This window comes from Triturus cristatus, chromosome 2_2, assembly GCF_964204655.1.
Source record: "Triturus cristatus chromosome 2_2, aTriCri1.1, whole genome shotgun sequence".
In the NCBI taxonomy this organism is placed as follows: Eukaryota; Metazoa; Chordata; class Amphibia; order Caudata; family Salamandridae; genus Triturus; species Triturus cristatus.
The window spans coordinates 256,729,957-256,746,814 of record NC_140582.1 but is presented as its reverse complement, the minus strand read 5'-3'; the positions used below and the strand labels follow the sequence as shown (position 1 = coordinate 256,746,814).

Below are 16,858 nucleotides of genomic sequence, written 5' to 3'. Positions count from 1 at the left end.
CTCCTGAGGTCCTAGGGGGCTTTAGAAGTGTACTCCTGTGGTGGATTGGGACTTAAAGGATTAAAGTCGGAAGGTAAAGTGTTTTACTAGGGCGAACCTGGTTAGTGTATCCGACTTGCACTCAATCACAGTCATCATCAAATTGTGCCTAGGCCCTGTTCTACCATGACCATTGACAATCATTGGCACTTTATGCTTCTTGGTGCTATTTCTAGAAAATTCATACTTCCAGTTCGCCTTATTAATAGTTGTCAATTTGGTGGCATTGTATTTATTAAATTATACTCTATTTTTCTAATTTGTTTGGGGAGTTTTATTGTTTTGCATTTCAACTTTATTACTGTTTTAGTACTGCATAGATACTTTACACATTGCCTCTAATTTCAGTCTGTCTGCTAAGTTCCATAACTACCAGGGGGATGAGCTCAGGTTTATTTAGTTACCTCAGTGGCTCACCCTTACAAGGATTGTGTTTATTTGAGACGGGTATTCAACCCCCTCAAATAATAACCCAATTTCTTACAAGATGCAATTATTATGTCTGAAATTTAGCTTTTAATTAAAATATATTCCCACTGTCATCTCAATCTTTGGCCTCCTCTGTAATACTTCCACATGGGTTCTTCATACACACACTTAGAGCCACGTCTGGGACGTCTTTGACCACCTAACCCTATGGCGATTTGTTTCACCTTCTCACTATTCTTTATTTGTTATCTATACCTCTTACGCTCATATTTGTCTTTGGAGGTTAACTAGTAGCAACGCTGATATCAATCCGTCTCTACACCAATTTTATCCTACACTAGAATATTTTGATTCATAATTTAAATCAAACAGAAATAATTGTAATTTTCTTAAAAAACAACCTTATCTCAGCTACCTGAGAAATCCTACACCAATTGTAACAAGTTGCCTTTCATATATATTGGAGATAACCAAGCAAAAAAGTGACTATGTAAATCTACGCCAAAAGACTCTAATCAAACCATTAAGCATTTCTGACAAAAATCTAGAAGCCTCCCCCATATTTAACTTATCCAAAATATTTTTACAAATTAGCAGAGAGGAGCTAATAAACCATGTAAAGAGTAATGTGGCCAATAAACGGTTCATTCCTGCAATGAACCTTCTTAAAGTATGTAATTGCTTGGGAATTGCGCTACACAGCTATTCTATCATCCAATATCATTTCTGTCCATGCTTCTTTATGTCAAGGAATCAAAATTGAGCAGCACTGAGCACTAATTGGCTCCTGGTGGGGGAAGAGATGGTTGCATCTTGCAATGAGTGACCGCAATTTATGAGAGCTTTAACACCGCTCCATTTATTTCCTGAAATAAGTCCCTCACAACATTAAATCCCAGTTTAAGTATGGTCTTTCTAAATAAGATCGATTGAGGTGTTAAGTGACTATATTTTTTAGTTAATGGTGTTTGTGACCTGCTTACATTTGTAAATGGCTGATGCCCATCTATTGTGGCACTGGGAATAAAAACCTATGGACTAGAATACGGCTTAGAGCAATTGTTAGTGGCGGTGATTAATTAAAGTATCACACTGTTTGTTTCTGGTTGCATTGATGACATGTCCTCTTCTCAACTCTTAGGGCCTGACTAATATCACTTGCTGGATGGATTTTAAGTAATTATTTGCACTGTCCCAAGAAAGAAAACACACGCCTAACAATAATGTACTGTGATTTGTTTTTTATGTTGTCTTTGCACACGCATTAAATTAGATGTGTTAAATTAGTAAACATAACTTCTGTTAAATAATGTGTAACACTATATTTTCTGTAATGCTACTCCTACACCAGTGAAGCATTTCTCACCTCGCAGCGCTGTGTGAATAGAGCACAAAGCAATTGTGCTGCTTGGAACACTTCCTCACTGATTGAAACTAGATGATTGCAATGTGCACGGCTCTGAATCATTTCCCACATTGTGAATTGCCTTTTGTTATTATTTTGTCAGAATGGATCTGCTTTTTCCAAGTTGAAAGGAACGCTGACGGCGCAAGACAGTCCACGATGGGTAAGATCACCATGATGTACATTGTTATATTTATCCATCTGTAAGTTTAACTAATGTTCTGCAGCCTATATCCTCACACTGCCCAAAAACTATAGAGACATTGCAGACGATGTGTGTAAAATCCTATATCTGCCTGGTCACCGTGCATATGATCTCAAGTTATAGTTGTTTATTACAGAATGTTGATGCTAAAGCTTCAACTCACCTTTGTGCCACTCAATTGTTTTACTTGAAATGAGAAAATTCTGTCTGTGGCTCCAAATTAATTAACATTTTCTGTGGTTTCCTCTTAAGTTTTATCCAGCTAAAGAGCCACCATCTTCCCCCTGAAGCTAGCCATCGAACTGTGTTTTTCATGTCTGACAATAGACCCCAGCTTGCACATAGTCTAAATCAAAAATGATAGTCTAACATCTTGTGGCAGTGAAAAAGTTGGAGTCTGTTGGGTATAAATTGATGTATATCTGCTTCGAAAGAACTTATTGATCTACAGTGCCTTGGCACACCAAGGTGAAAACATCACATAATTTATGTTTGGGCAGGTGTTCTTTGGCAACCAAGAACTAGAGCAGGCTGTCTTACAGGGAACATATTACACTTTGCAGTTTGCACTGCTTCTGGATCCTGCAAGGTGAATGGCATAATGCAGTTCTGACATATATTCATTTTACCAGAGTGGTTGGTTTATAATCTATTCAAATGTCCACATGCAAAAGCCAGTATCTTTTCTCGTTTTTCAGTCCAGTGAGATGTCACACTTAGTTTGTTCCTGGCTGTGGGCCTTTTAGAAAAGCATAGGTACTTCTTATCTTCATGAAAAAATCCATGCCATTTCTTATCTAGATCTCTCCATTGAAGTGGGAGGGACGTTTGAGCATGGATGGGGTAGTTAGAGGATAGTCTCTGGCAGTGGTAGGCAGGTGTTTTAATTGCCGCTGCTGGGTTTTGGTTCTTACGTAGAGTCTCACAATTTGAAAGATTCCCCATTGCCAGACCCTGCTTGGGATAGGGGGGCACAGGGCAGACGGGGGCTAGTGTATCGCAACCGTGGTGGTTGAGGTCACTAGCCACTGGTGTCCTAGAGCAGTGTCTCTACGACTCTGTAAAACTGGGTTGTACCAAGTACAACCCTTTCCACACTTAACTCTGAGTAGTGAGGGTTATCACTCGAAGGCTACTCTGGGAGTTAATGTGGGGGGCAGGAGCTTAGAAAATAGCAATCAATTAACAGTCATAATAACTTTAGTACCCCGCCCAGTGCTTGTCATTTGAAGAAAAGAAAGTACTTTTTAATCACATAGCACTAAATACCACACAATTTCAACTCAGTATGCGTGACAGTGATCTTGGGGCAGTTCTTCTTGTGGTGCTACACCAACTGATTTTCTCATTCAAATCCACCAGGGATCATCAAGGAATAATTTTACCTTCTTAGCAATTAGGGCAGAAGCATGAATCCGGCTCAGGTGCAGTTGTAAATACACACAAGTCAAATGCTTACACGTTTCACGTTGTTCGAAAGTTTTTACTCCTAGTGGTGTAGTGGGTAATGCAAAGTCTCTTTCCTGTGGCCTACTCGGCTGCCGAGTAGGCCAAGCAGAGCCCTTGTCTTGATGTGTGCAGCCACCCAGCTCAGTACTGCAGTGGACTGTGAACATGGCACTTGCACAAAGGTTCAGGCCCTACTACTGTGCCTCCTTTTGGCCACAGTATGGGGATTAGCCCAGACTGGGCTATGTGGCTGAAACAAGTACAGGCCGCAAGTGGACTGACTCAGTTGCCAGAGCTGTTGTAGTCTGCATCTGATTGGTGCAGTCACTACATCAGTTCTGGTCTTGACTTGCCTTATACAGGCAGTTGCAGCCCCTATCAGGCCGATGTAGTCACCTCAGCAGATGTAGATCCAAAACAGACTATTTGAGCTTCAATGGCAGATGGAACCCCGAAGAATGTCAAAAATCTTCTCTGATGGACAAGGGGAACCCTCTGTCAAACTGGTTGCTCCTAGCTTAGTGCACAGATAGTTGGCTTCTTCTGGATGTTACTTGCTCCATAGGATATGTTGAGTTCCTCCTCCTGAACAGACTCTCAAGCTGTAGGGCTAGGCAGACAGGCAGGCAACTGCAGTCCTATCCCTCATCCTACCATCAACCAAATAGCAGTGCTCAGGAAAAACTAATCAGCAGCCCCTTGCTAACAAAAGTCCTCATGGAATTTCCAAAGGTAGCCCTGTCTCCATCTACCAGGATACAGACAATACTCTTCTGTTACCTGAGGAAGCTGTTCTTATCTTTCTTGTGCAGCGTTAATCCAGGAGAATCCAAAACTGATCCCATTTATTTATTTATTTGCAGAGTTTTATATAGCGCTGGCTAGACCCGGAGGTATCAGAGCGCTTTACATGAGGATTAGCGAGTTACAAAATTACATCAGTTACAGGAGCACAGTATAACATAGGAAAAAGACAGTATTACACAGTAACATGAGTTAATAGAGCATAGCATAGCGTATACACACGTCCTTGGAATGCAATCAAAGTGCATTCAATTGTTTAAATACTCCGGCTTACCCTCACACAGAGCCCTATTACTGCACATATGCTACATGCACACGTCACAAGCGTGAAACATACAGGATGCCTGCGCAGCGTTCTGTAAATATACATAACTGCAAAACAATACAACCCTTTGTCCAAGAGTGTGTGTGCTCTGGCATCTGTTTTTGCAGTGGTAGCTAATGCCACTGGAATCCTACATTGTTCATAAAGCCAGTTCTGGCATGACACTCGTCCCTCCAAAATTCAAATAACCCTCTTAGTGTCATACATATGCTCAGTCAGTCAAAACAGCTTTATTCGGTTTAAAATCAAAACCATAAAAGCACTGAAGATTAAAAACAAACTTAATACAATGCAGCACAACATTTAAAATCATATCGAATAATTTGATCAGCTATGCACACCGGCAGTTTAAAAAATATCCTTTGCGATTTATACATTGACATGGGCTCCATATCTCTTCCTCACAGAAAAACAGTATCACATATAATTCATTATAGCCAGGCAGATCCAGTCTGAGTCTAGGTTTTGTGTATAAAAGAAGAAAAAAAAATTGCGTCTTTATGTTGTCTGATGTTAGCCTTTTGTATGATCGGCACTAGAAAACGTTTGAGTAGACCCATTTAAGGTGCAGAGAAGGGTAAAATAGATTGTGGTCTGTTCTGAGATGTTATTACAGAAACAGTTTGTTAAATCAGCGAACCATGCTCCTTGTATGGGAAACGCCACTCAAAAATGAATTGTATCAAAACAAAAATGGGCCATATGAAATCTATGCTGGGGGATGGGGGAAAAAGAATAGATGTAATTCCAATCCAGGCAACTCTTTAATCGACCAGTAGTGACATCCTGTCTTCGATTTACATGACGCCATCAATCAAGTCTCTTTTTGGAGATAAAAAGAAATGTTGTGACTAAAAAGGTAGACTCACTTGATATGCTCTCGGGCTTAGCAAAAAGTTTGGGAAGCCCCAACCTAGTAAAAAGTACCTTAACCAAAGCTAACCAAGGTATAGCAGCCTCTTTATAAAGCGTCCAGTAAAATGTGCAACCCATTTATGGTTCAAGCTATTAAATCTGTATCATCTACGTACAAAAGCACTGGGACAGAATAATTCCCTAGGTAGTACACATCCTTAACCTCCTGACATAAATACTAGTCTAGCCTATTTATATAGAGTAAAAACAAAAAAGGGCCATCACGCAACCCTGACTGACCCCCTGAGTCAATCTAATACCCGGTAAAAGTTTGCCCTTGATGCCGCAGGAAATTTTATCTGAAGTGTCCTGGTGATATGACTGAATAGATTGATCAAGGTCTTGTCAATATACATCTTCTCCATAAATATCCACAATTTCGATCAGAGTACTGTGTTAAAAGTACGGTAGAGGTCCATAAACCCCATGTGGATAGCCCCTCTCCTAGCGTTGACATATTTTCTGATTATAGGATGATTAAGGCACTGATAGACTGTGCCTACATCTGGCCAAAAGCCAAACTGTGCGTCAGACACCTGATTCTCTATCGCCTAGTCTTCCATTTTTTAAACTAAAATCCTTCCCAGTAATTTAAAGGTGCCATCTAGTAAAGAAATAGGCTGATAGCATCCTGCGTCTTTTCTATCACCTTTTTTGAAAATAGGGAGCACGAATGCCTCTCTCAAGGATATAACTAGGGCGACAACTATAGAAGCTCGTATCAAGCTGCAAATCAAGGTGGCCCAGAGTGGTAAGTTCTCCTTAAAGAGATCTATGGGAACTCTATCTGAGCCTGAGGCTTCCTCACCTGGGCTTCTCCTGATTATAAACGCAACCTCGTTAGAGCTAATAGTTTTGCTAGAAATTAGAGGTTCTCCCTGATCAAGAGTGGCCTCATCCACATTTACGGTGGAAGAATCTGAATATTCAGAGTAAAAAAAGTTTAAGAAAATGATCAACCCACAGTTGTACAGGGATGAGGCTCTCAACATTCGAACTGTGATGGTCGGCAAAGAACGAATTATTAACTACCTTCTAAAAGGCACAACTGTCTTTTTGAGACCCATTTTAAGATCGGCCCTTGCCTTACCTCTGATCTTAGACTTCCTCTCCTTATATGATTTTCTGGCTGTGAGAATCTCCGCTCTATCATGTGGACTTTTTCTCAGTACTACTTTAAGATCATGATGAGCAGCAGTACATGTATGGTTGAACCAACCATGAGGAGGTTGGCTCTTGGCCGCCTTTTTTATTGTTGTTTCTTTCTTATATTTTTAGATATCTTTTTATTAAACATTGACATTCGGCAAAGCAGCATGCACTTACATGGCATCGATTGATATGGCGAGTACATTTAGACATCATAGATAGCTGGGACACATATTGAGCGCACAAATGGGCTTCAAGGAGACAGAGGGGACCACAGGGGCCGCACATATAGCTCCCCGGTAGGCATTCCACTTACACCATACAGAGGACCACTTCTTAGGAGATCTCCATGCCACGTAGACCGTTTTCTCCCTATACATACACCAATCTAAGTTCTTTTTCCAGATGTCGGTGATGTTCCCGCACCCCCACATTGCACCCAGAGTAGCCCAAAGCCTCTCCATACCAGTGGGTTCCCAAACATTAAGGAGACACCTTTTAACCTCCGGGCGTATGTCTTTGTGCAGTACTTCCCGCATGATCTCGTGTAACCCCCGCTAATACTCCTGGATCTGTTCACACTCCCAAAGTATGTGTAGGAAAGTGCCCACTTGACCGCAGTGGCTTCTACAATCTCCCCCCTTCCCTCCCCATATGAACCAGCTGGGGCCCGGTGACGTACGTTCTATGCAATATTTTAAGTTGGACCAGTCGTAGCCAAGCGGAAATCTCCCCCTTCCCAGGGAGAGGCCACCGCCTCTCGGCATTCCTCTTCGTCAAGCTCAAGGCCATCTCTTTCCCAACACTCACGTAGTCATTCAAGGGGATCCGGGGTATTATTATTCAATTTTTTATAAGTTAACGAAATAGCTTTCTGTGGGAGATACCCATTGAGTAATCTGTCTTCTAGCGGTGAAGACTGCGGAGGGGAGGAGCCCTTCAGTATGGTTGTTACAAGAGCATGACGGATCTGCAGATAACAGAAAAACTCCAAGACGAAGAGTTCGTATTGTTGTTGGAGAGTGTCAAACGCAATCATATCACCTTTCACCCAGAGGTCAACTATCCGGGAGATACCGACGAGATCCCATTTGTCAAATCCTTTTGAGGAACGCAGGTTGCCCAGTTGTTCTGAGTCCCACAAGGGAGTTGCCAATGTGAGCTTCTGGTCACAACCTAAACTTTTATTAGCTGCGTGCCAAACCTGGACAGAGTGTTTGGTTGGACCAGTTAAAGGGAATTTCCTGGGTTTCGAATACAGGGCTTTGTTGTAGACCCTGCCAGGCAGCAGCCATATATCCATGGTAAATCCTGGATCCTCTGGCCTTCGGTAGGTGCCCTGATTAATAGCGGCAAGGTGGGAAGCCCAATAGTATTTCCTAATGTCGGGAAGACTTATGCCACCGTCATACCAGTTTAAGACCAATTTCTTGAGAGTTATTCGGGGCATCTCATCCCATTGCAACTCCCTCTGCAAGCCTTCAATTTCCCTAAAATATCTCGCAGGGACCGGATCGGGGTATTTATTGTCGGTTTTGAAGAGATGGAGGCACACAACAGGTTAAAAGCAGTTAATATGGAGGCTGGTTCTTCCATAAAGCTGGTCATAACAGTGAAGGGTTCTGATTCTTCTGGATATGTTCTTCCAAGAATTGTTCTATGTTTACTTTCTCACAATTAACCTTAACACCTTTGTTCTGCGATTTCTCAGTCCCATGACTTCACCCTGAAAACTTCCTCCCCTCAAAATAATGTTAAAAGCAGTTGTAAGTGGGTTATGATCGCTGCTACAGCTAGCTAAAACATCAAAAAAGTGAAGCCAAGTCAGAAGACAAAATCACATGGTCTCTAGTAGTGCATCTATCATTGCCCTTAGAATTAGGAAGAAATTACTTCAGAAGATCCAAAGTCTCTGCCAAAAACCAAATCCCTAGCCATTTCATAAGGCACAAGCTTACAATGCATCAAAGTGCTCCCCTCAAAGTCTACAATACCAATCCGGATTACATATACCTATATTAAAATCCCCAAATTACAAGAGTAAAAGCTCATCTTTGTCCTTGTCCTGGAACTTGGCAATCTCTTCATCTGAATTTCCTATCACATAAATTTCACTAGCGTCAAAAATAATATGCCATAAATCAACCAGCAACAGGTCAAACACTGCAGACTACCAACTTGATTAAGTTGACCGATCTCAAAATAGTTAACCCTCCTTTAGCCCTACCTGCCTTCGAAGGGATAGCTGGATGACACCATGAATAATAGCCATTTACATAGAAAGAATCATTGGCCCATGTTTCTTGAAGACAAACAATATCATATTCTTGAACCAAGGAAGTTTGGTCTGAGTTACTCTGATTTTACAGGATACCTGCCACGTGTCAAGAGAGCAACTTAAGTCTCTCTCTGGGGCCTGTCTACTTGGGGAAAGCGGTGATCTAGAAGCATCCAGCCTGATGTCTCGGAGCTTTGATTGATTTTGCCTCTCGGGTGAAACCGTGGCAGGCAGTCAGTCCAATTGCACTAGTGACAAATGTACTTTGAATTTATTCTTAATCTCAAAGCCCTGCACAAGTTGTCCAGGACCACCCCTGACCATCGTTTATCTACAAAGGGGCCGCAGAGACTAGATGATGCTGTCTACAAAAATAACCAAGAGAAGAACTTTAATAGAACTAGATAACAGATACCTTGTTTGCCAGCGTTTAAGGAAAGCATTTACAACAGAGGGTCTCCTCAAATTTTGTAATTATAGTCACCTCGAAAATCCTTTGCCTGGTTTCCTACCCATGCGGTTCTTCTGCAGGAGCATATTTCTGCCGATAGATTATGGTCCCAGCATGAGTTCTTTTTTAGCCAGAGTGCCTTTTTATTTTTTATGCATGATGATTTTCCCTCTGTGAAGATGATGACACCGGTGGCGGTCTAAGGTGTGCATTCTGGAGGGAGCTACGGGTATAAATGTACTGGCCTACGGGTATACATGATCTGCCATCGAAACATTGAAGTTATCAGGATTTTTCCCTAGAGTAGGAGCATTCTGGGTTCTTGTATCTTGTTGTGGTTCATGCAGGACTTGGCCCACTTGAGAGTGCACGTGCTGTCACGGTGTCCGATTTATAGTACTGATTTGCAAATTATTATTTCCGTTTGTTGATAGTGTGGAAATAAGATCCATCTTCGCATCCAGTTATTTAAATTTTCCCAACACTAAGGCACTAAAATCTTTTCTAAAAAATCATTACAGCTTGGTAAAACTATGTATTAGATGATTTTTGAACCTAGGTTCCATTTCTACCCATCGCAATAAATTATGTCATAGGAACTGTTACTATAAGGCTTCTTCTTGAAAACTATTTGTGCGAACCACCTGTGGCTGACCTTGGTTTTTGTTCTACATGTAATCCTGATTTACTTTTGTCACTCTTTCTTTTAGTTAGTGGTGATCCAGATGTAGCAGTGGTTGCTGCATTGGTATCTAACAGGGAAAGTTGTACCCTCTAGATATAGTGCAAGGTCTTCTTGAATGGACCTCATTGTTTCGCTTTCAAGCCTCCATACAGGTGGCTGCAAGACTGCCATGTGCTCCAAGCTATCTCTTTGAGGTGGATCATGAATAGTTACAGTTAGTAGGGAGGATTGTCTCTAGAATTGTTGCCACCATGTACATATCCAGCAGAAATCTCGGGTGACATATCGCCTCAGAAACGCAAGGGAAACCCCCCACTATAATTTATATAAATGGGCAATATCTCCAAAGTATTAAGTAGTCACCCACAGAACAAGTTCATTAGACAATTATTTATTCATGATTTTATCAAAATTTCATTTTTTTTTTAAATAGGATTTTTATAAAAAAATATTAACACAATGATCTGTACAGATCATAATACATGACAACATTCAAATGTACAAAGAACAATTAATCTCTGTACAAACATAGGAGCCCTGACATGAACAAAAACAATATTGGACAAACTAGCCCAAAATAATTTGACAACTCGTCTAAACATACAAGGGAACAATATAGACATTAGTGTATCAAAAAAAGATATACAAACAAATAACATTATACAAAAATACATAAGATGTGCATTACATGTAACAACCACAGAGACAAAAAGGTGAAAAGTGCTGACGTGCATTTCGGAAGTACCACTGCTTGAAAATTCCTTCATCAGGTCGCTGTTTTCCTGAAGTTAATGCGTGGGCCTATCATCACCATCCACAATAATAGTGTACATTGTAGAATCGAACAGGGCTGAAAAAGAACAGTCTGTGGGGACTAATGAACAATATATTATGACCAGATAAAACAAAATAGTCAATAGGAGCAAGCAACTCAAAGATAATATATAAGAAGGAGGAAACCAGCACCTAGAGGTAGATTGCCTCACAAAAAAAACCATACCAGATATTCCAAACCACCAAGACAAATATAATATAGTAGTGCTCATATAGAATCGTGTAGAAAGTAAAGACTAAAACTACGGAAGAATATACACAGAGAAACAACAAACCTATGCGGCAGTGCAAAGCGAAGGGCCTGGGAAGAATACAAAGAATTGGTGCCCAGACAAGTTAAACAAATCCAAGACAGGAAATAGAGTACCTAAGAACAGAGAAAATGATGAGGCCAAGGAAATATGTAGGCACAGGGTATAAATTTGAAAAAACCAATAGGAGTAAGCCTTACAGAGAGGACCGCTCTGGGATACGTGGGGAGAATGAAGAGGGAGTCCAATAAAAAACGGATAACTGCGTGAAGAAGAGTGGAAGATGGATAATACAATGGGGATTAAGTACCATAGAAAGAAAGCACAACATAGATAAAGACATGTAGAAAGAACCAGACTCCGTGTAAATAATAGGAATGTCGGTGTCGGTGTCACATAGACATCCTGTATAGGCTGCGGGTACTAGGGTAAAAGCATAACCACTGAAATCCCCAAAATCACAATGAAAATATACAAGTATAAAGATATGTGTAGTTGTCAAACGACAGTCTAAAAGAAAACTATATAGCCAACTGTCTAAAGAATAACTACAGATTAATGTAAAGTGAGATCCTCCCCAGCAGCTCGCTTGCCTTGTATTGAATTAGGTTTGAAGAAACAAAACAAAGTTCCCAAGGCTGGAAAAGAGCAAAAGGGAAATAAAGTAAATAAATATAACTGACCCAGGATATAGAAAAGGCATAAAGTCGCCATAACGTCGGAAAAGAGTACTTGCCTTCAAAGAACCACGTAGTTCGACGGCTCTCCCACAGGTCCTGCCGGTCGCAAGACAAGTAAAAAGTGGTCGATCTATATATATGTAACTTAATGAGGGCGGAACACGGAAATAAAGAACACCTAGAGTTGCCGGAAGACGCTAGAATGTAACCGGCCGGAAAACGCTAGAATGTGACCACAGAACCGGAGAGGAATTAGGCAGTCGGCCATGATGAAAGGATAAATATCGTAGTGAAAAATATAAAAAAGCACAAAGAGATAAAGCGGCAAATCCTGGAAGATTACAATTGCACGTGGTCAATATACCAAATTTGGTTAAAGGGGAAACACATGAAAAAGAAATCTCGATAGTTAGTGGCTGATAAATAGCTAACTAAGTGCTGGAATGCTGAATAGAGAATATCGAAAGAACAAAATGTCGACCATGTTGGATAAAGGAAAATAAATAAAAGACAAATATATCAACAACAAAAGGGTGAGAGAAATAAGAAATATGACTACAAACTGAAAATAAATAAGCCACAGAGTAAACCAAAATAAGAGAAGTAGGAGGAAAAGATGTAAAGGAAAAACGAATAAGTGCGCACAACTAGAAAAAAGGGAGGGAAACCTAAAAATGGGACTAACTCACCCAAAGGCAAACTGCAATAGAAAAACTACAATAGAAAAACTACATATGAAGAAAAGAATATAAAAAAAAAAAAACCTGATACGGTCAGAAAAAATATGCAAAAAACAAGCCAATAATAGGCCATGGGAAACAGAATGAGGAGGACAATGAAAAAGTAGGTAAACAGATGGCCAATGAACATAAGTATCGAAAACTGAGTTAATTAGATAATGGCATTTTCCCAAGGAAGGGATTCATTTAGACCAGTACTTGCAGTCTGCAAAGTAAAAATCCCCAAAACTTCTTGCTTGAGTTTCAGTGCATCCATGTTGCCATCCTTGGGATTATGTACTCGTTCCAAGATCAGCCATTTAAGTTCTTGCACTGTGTGTTGCTTATCAAGCCAATTAGCAACCAATGGTGCCCCCACTCGTTTGTTACGAATGGAAGATTTGTGTTCACTAAAGCGAGTTCTAAACTCTCCACTTGTTTCTCCAACATATCCTCTTTGGCAGGGGCACAAAATGAGGTATATCACGTTCATTGTGTGACAATTGGTCATCTCCTTAAAAATAATATTTTCTTTCCCCATTTTAGTTCAGAGGTAATCAAAGCGGCATCACATGTGTGGCAATTGCCGCATTTATGTGTACCGCATATGGTGTTAGACCCTGTGATGGTGTAATTTATCATTGCAGTTGGAATGGGTAGTCACTACTACCAGTTTGTTGTCACTTTTTTTCTCATTAGGTACAAGAAGGGCCTCTCTGTTATAATATTTGTCCCTTTTGTAAGATTCTTTGACCAATCTATGTGGATAGCCTCGGTTTAAAAACTTAGTTTTTAACTAGGATGCATGAAATTCAAAGTCAGAGATATTAGTACAATTTCTCCAGAGCCTTAAGAACTGACTGAAAGATATACTGTTCTTTTGACTCCGAGGATGGTAACTTTCACAATACAAGAGGGTATTCCGAGCAGTAGGTTTGGTGTATAAGGTCACCTCAGTGGTTTGGTTCATCACTTGAATCCAAACAGCCAAGAATTCAATTTTGGTTCTGCTGATGTTGGGGCTGAATTTAAGGTGGGGGTCACATAAGTTAATCCAGGAAAAGAATTCCATAAATTGCTCTTCAGGGCCTTTCCAGATAAAAAAGATATAATCTATAAATCGGTGCCAGTGAGTAATGTTTTAAAAAAATGGGGCTACCTCATTATAGATGAATCTATTTTCAAAGGAACCCATGTAGTTATTTGCTACATTGGATGCGCATGCTGCGCCCATGCTAATGCCTTGGACCTGCTTATATATGACTTTGTCGAATTCAAAGAAATTTTCTTGTAACACGATGGCCAAACATTCAAGGATAAATAAATTGTCAAGATGACCATCGTGTTTTTGAAGGGCACTTTTGACTGCCTCCAACTCCCCACAATGAGGAATGTTAGTATATAAGGCCTTTCTAATTTCTGTAGTTGCATTAAAATGAATGCCCTCAATTTTGCTAATAAGATGGCTGGTATCCTTGATGTAGGAAGGTAATTCCAAAATTAGCAGTAACAAGAAGACATCCACACATTTGGATAAAGGCTTTGTAAGGGAGCCTATGGTGGACACAATAGGCCTGAATGGAGGTTTCAAAAGATTTTTGTGTGTTTTTGGAACACCATACAGGACTGGAATTTTGAAGAAAGATTTGTTCAAATATTCAAATTCCTGTTACAAATGGAGCCACGCTCCAAGGCCTTCTGAGTGATTTTATGTATCTCTGTTTTGATTTTCTGAGGTGACACGACAGTAATGTTCAGTAACATTGAGCATAAGTTGAATTTGTTCCTTATAGTCAGTGCTGTCGAGCACCACGATACCACCACCCTTATCACTAGGTTTAATAGAGACAGTGTGATCCATAGACAATCTTTTCAGAGCTTGATATTCATTGTAATCAAGGTTAAACGGAGGTTTGGGGACAAATTTGATCATAATTTGAATTTTAGAATAGACTGTTTTCTCGAAGATGCCTACTTCCGCTCCCACTTGGTCTTAAGTAGGGGTAAATATGGAGGTGGTGCGAAAACAAGTTCTATTATTGCTAAGCATGGTGTCATGCTCAGAGAAAAACTTTTTTAGTCTAATTTTACAAAAGAAAGATTGAATCTCTGTTGAGCTCAAACTGATTAAAGAAAGTGCTGGGTACAAATGACAATCCTCGAGATAATAAGTTCATAGTAGACTCATCAAGGGATATTTTAGACAAGTTAAAAATGGGGATGTGATCAGTATGGGTCAATTTTGGTTACTCCCTCCAGTATTGGTTCCGCCATGTTTGTAAGAACTGGGGGGGGGATTCTCCGTATGTTAACAGCCCCTCTCCTGAGTCCTGAATCTGACTCGGGTAGTTCCCCGGCGGTTGCCTAAAAACTATTGTAACGTTGGGGACCCTCAAATGGTGCTCGCCTGTTCCCAAATCCCTCGGAGGTACTCGGTCCTCCTTCATTATCAGACTCCGATGTGTCTGAAAAGGTAAGTATCCTTCTATTGGCCCAATGTTGGAAATCTCCTTGTTGGGACGGGTCCCTAGCTGAATAATATTGGGCACCCAAATAAGGGTACACCTTCTCCTCAGAAAAATAACGAATATCTTTCCTCAATTTGTCTGTTTTTTTTCTTTATGAGATAATCACTAAAGGAATTAAGTTCCAGACCTCCTCCAGTTTTTTCTTTGCATCCTCTATGGGTTATTTTTCTTTAGGGTCTCTTCAATCTCAGATATTTCTTTGAGCATCATGAGGTCCCTAGAGCACCTATTGGCTATTAGGGACCATTTTTCTAGGAATTTGCGAATCTCACCAAATAAACCTGGAATGTTCCTTATCCTAAGGCCATTGGGGATGACTCCCGCCTTAAGGTATTCAATCATGAATTCTGCATGTGATTCGGTTCTCCTAGCTTTCTTCTTGTGGTTAAGGAGTTTCTGGCTTTCTTCTTGAGGCCATTAAGAGTTCCCTAGTTTCTGCACGCCCTGTGTCTCCTGGTGCGCATCCATGCCGGGAGGGGGCAGGTGGAAAATGCCAGGAGTTCCTTTCCTGGAATCGGGGAAACCACACTGAAAAGGGCTCCGTATTTCAGGGTTCAAGGAGTTATCTTGTAATCCGGGCGTTCAAGCATGTTTGACTGAGGGATGTCCATTGCTGACCTGGTGGAAGATTGCCTACCATACTCGAAGATATGCGCCATCCACGCAAAGATCTCTCTTACTTCAGCAAAGCTGCCATGTTGCCTCTTCTGAAGGCACTGAAATTTTTCTGAGCGGTTACTATGTTTAATTGCCAGCTAAACAAAGAGTTTTGTATTCTGAAAAGCAAACTCCCAAAGTTGGAGTTTGTTACTGAAAAACAACAAAGAAATTCCACCTGATATCCTAGGTATTTGTTTTACCAGTGCTTGGATGTCCTTATTTTAGGTTTCCTGTTTGGGACTAATAGCGTTGAGTTATTGTCATGCATTGACCGATGAACCAGTGGTGGGTGGGCCGCTGGACAGTGGTGCCCCCCGGCAGAGCCAGCGCGTGCTCAGCTTTAGAAAATAAAGAGGTACTTCCAACTCTAAATAGAGTGAGGTAACCTCAAGTTTGGAGGATGGAACATAAGCCATTTTATCACTGCTGTTCCTAATCCACTACACTTAACATGAGGCTTTTTGTCTCTTTTTTTAAATAAAAAAGCATATTTAATTTACTCATTGCCTATATTCATTTCTTTATAGCTTACTCTTTATCACTTAGTCCATTACGCTTGCTGCTGTGCCTTGAATTAATAAGTAACATGCAATGCTATTTTAACACAGTTCAATTGAAAAAGAAGATAAATTGTGAAAGAAGAAAGGAAAAAATAGAAGTAACCGATTAGAAAATATGGCATGCCAAAAAGGGATGTCTGATGTAGAGTTATACAAACTGTATTCAATGTTTACCTCCATCCATATTAACTACTGTAGATACCAATAAATGGGTTTTGTGTAATGCTTCTAAACATGTATCATTCATACAGTTTGGATATCTGCACTAAGTTAATTCTAAAGTAATGGATACTAAACTGGATTACTACCCCTTGGTACAAACGGTCTCATGGCTACCTAGAAGTGTTTAATATGGATTTGTTTGTGCTATGCCAGAGTTGTAGATTTGGAGTGTTTTCAATTCATGTAGTAGCAAAGTTTCAAACATTCAGGTGTTTGCTTCTCACGTTAATTCTATGACAAGCCCACAATATAGATCCTTGGTTCAATGTA

At 40.4% G+C, this 16,858-nt stretch overlaps 1 protein-coding gene across 2 annotated transcripts in view; it reads left to right on the top strand.

Moving 5' to 3' along the window:
* FKTN (fukutin) overlaps window positions 1-16,858 on the top strand; it is a 141,956-nt gene that overhangs the window by 36,527 nt on the left and 88,571 nt on the right. For both annotated transcript variants that reach the window (XM_085641299.1, XM_085641298.1), the window contains exon 3: window positions 1,977-2,036. In XM_085641299.1, the coding sequence (XP_085497425.1) occupies window positions 1,977-2,036 (60 nt within the window). The remainder of the gene's footprint in view (window positions 1-1,976; window positions 2,037-16,858) is intronic.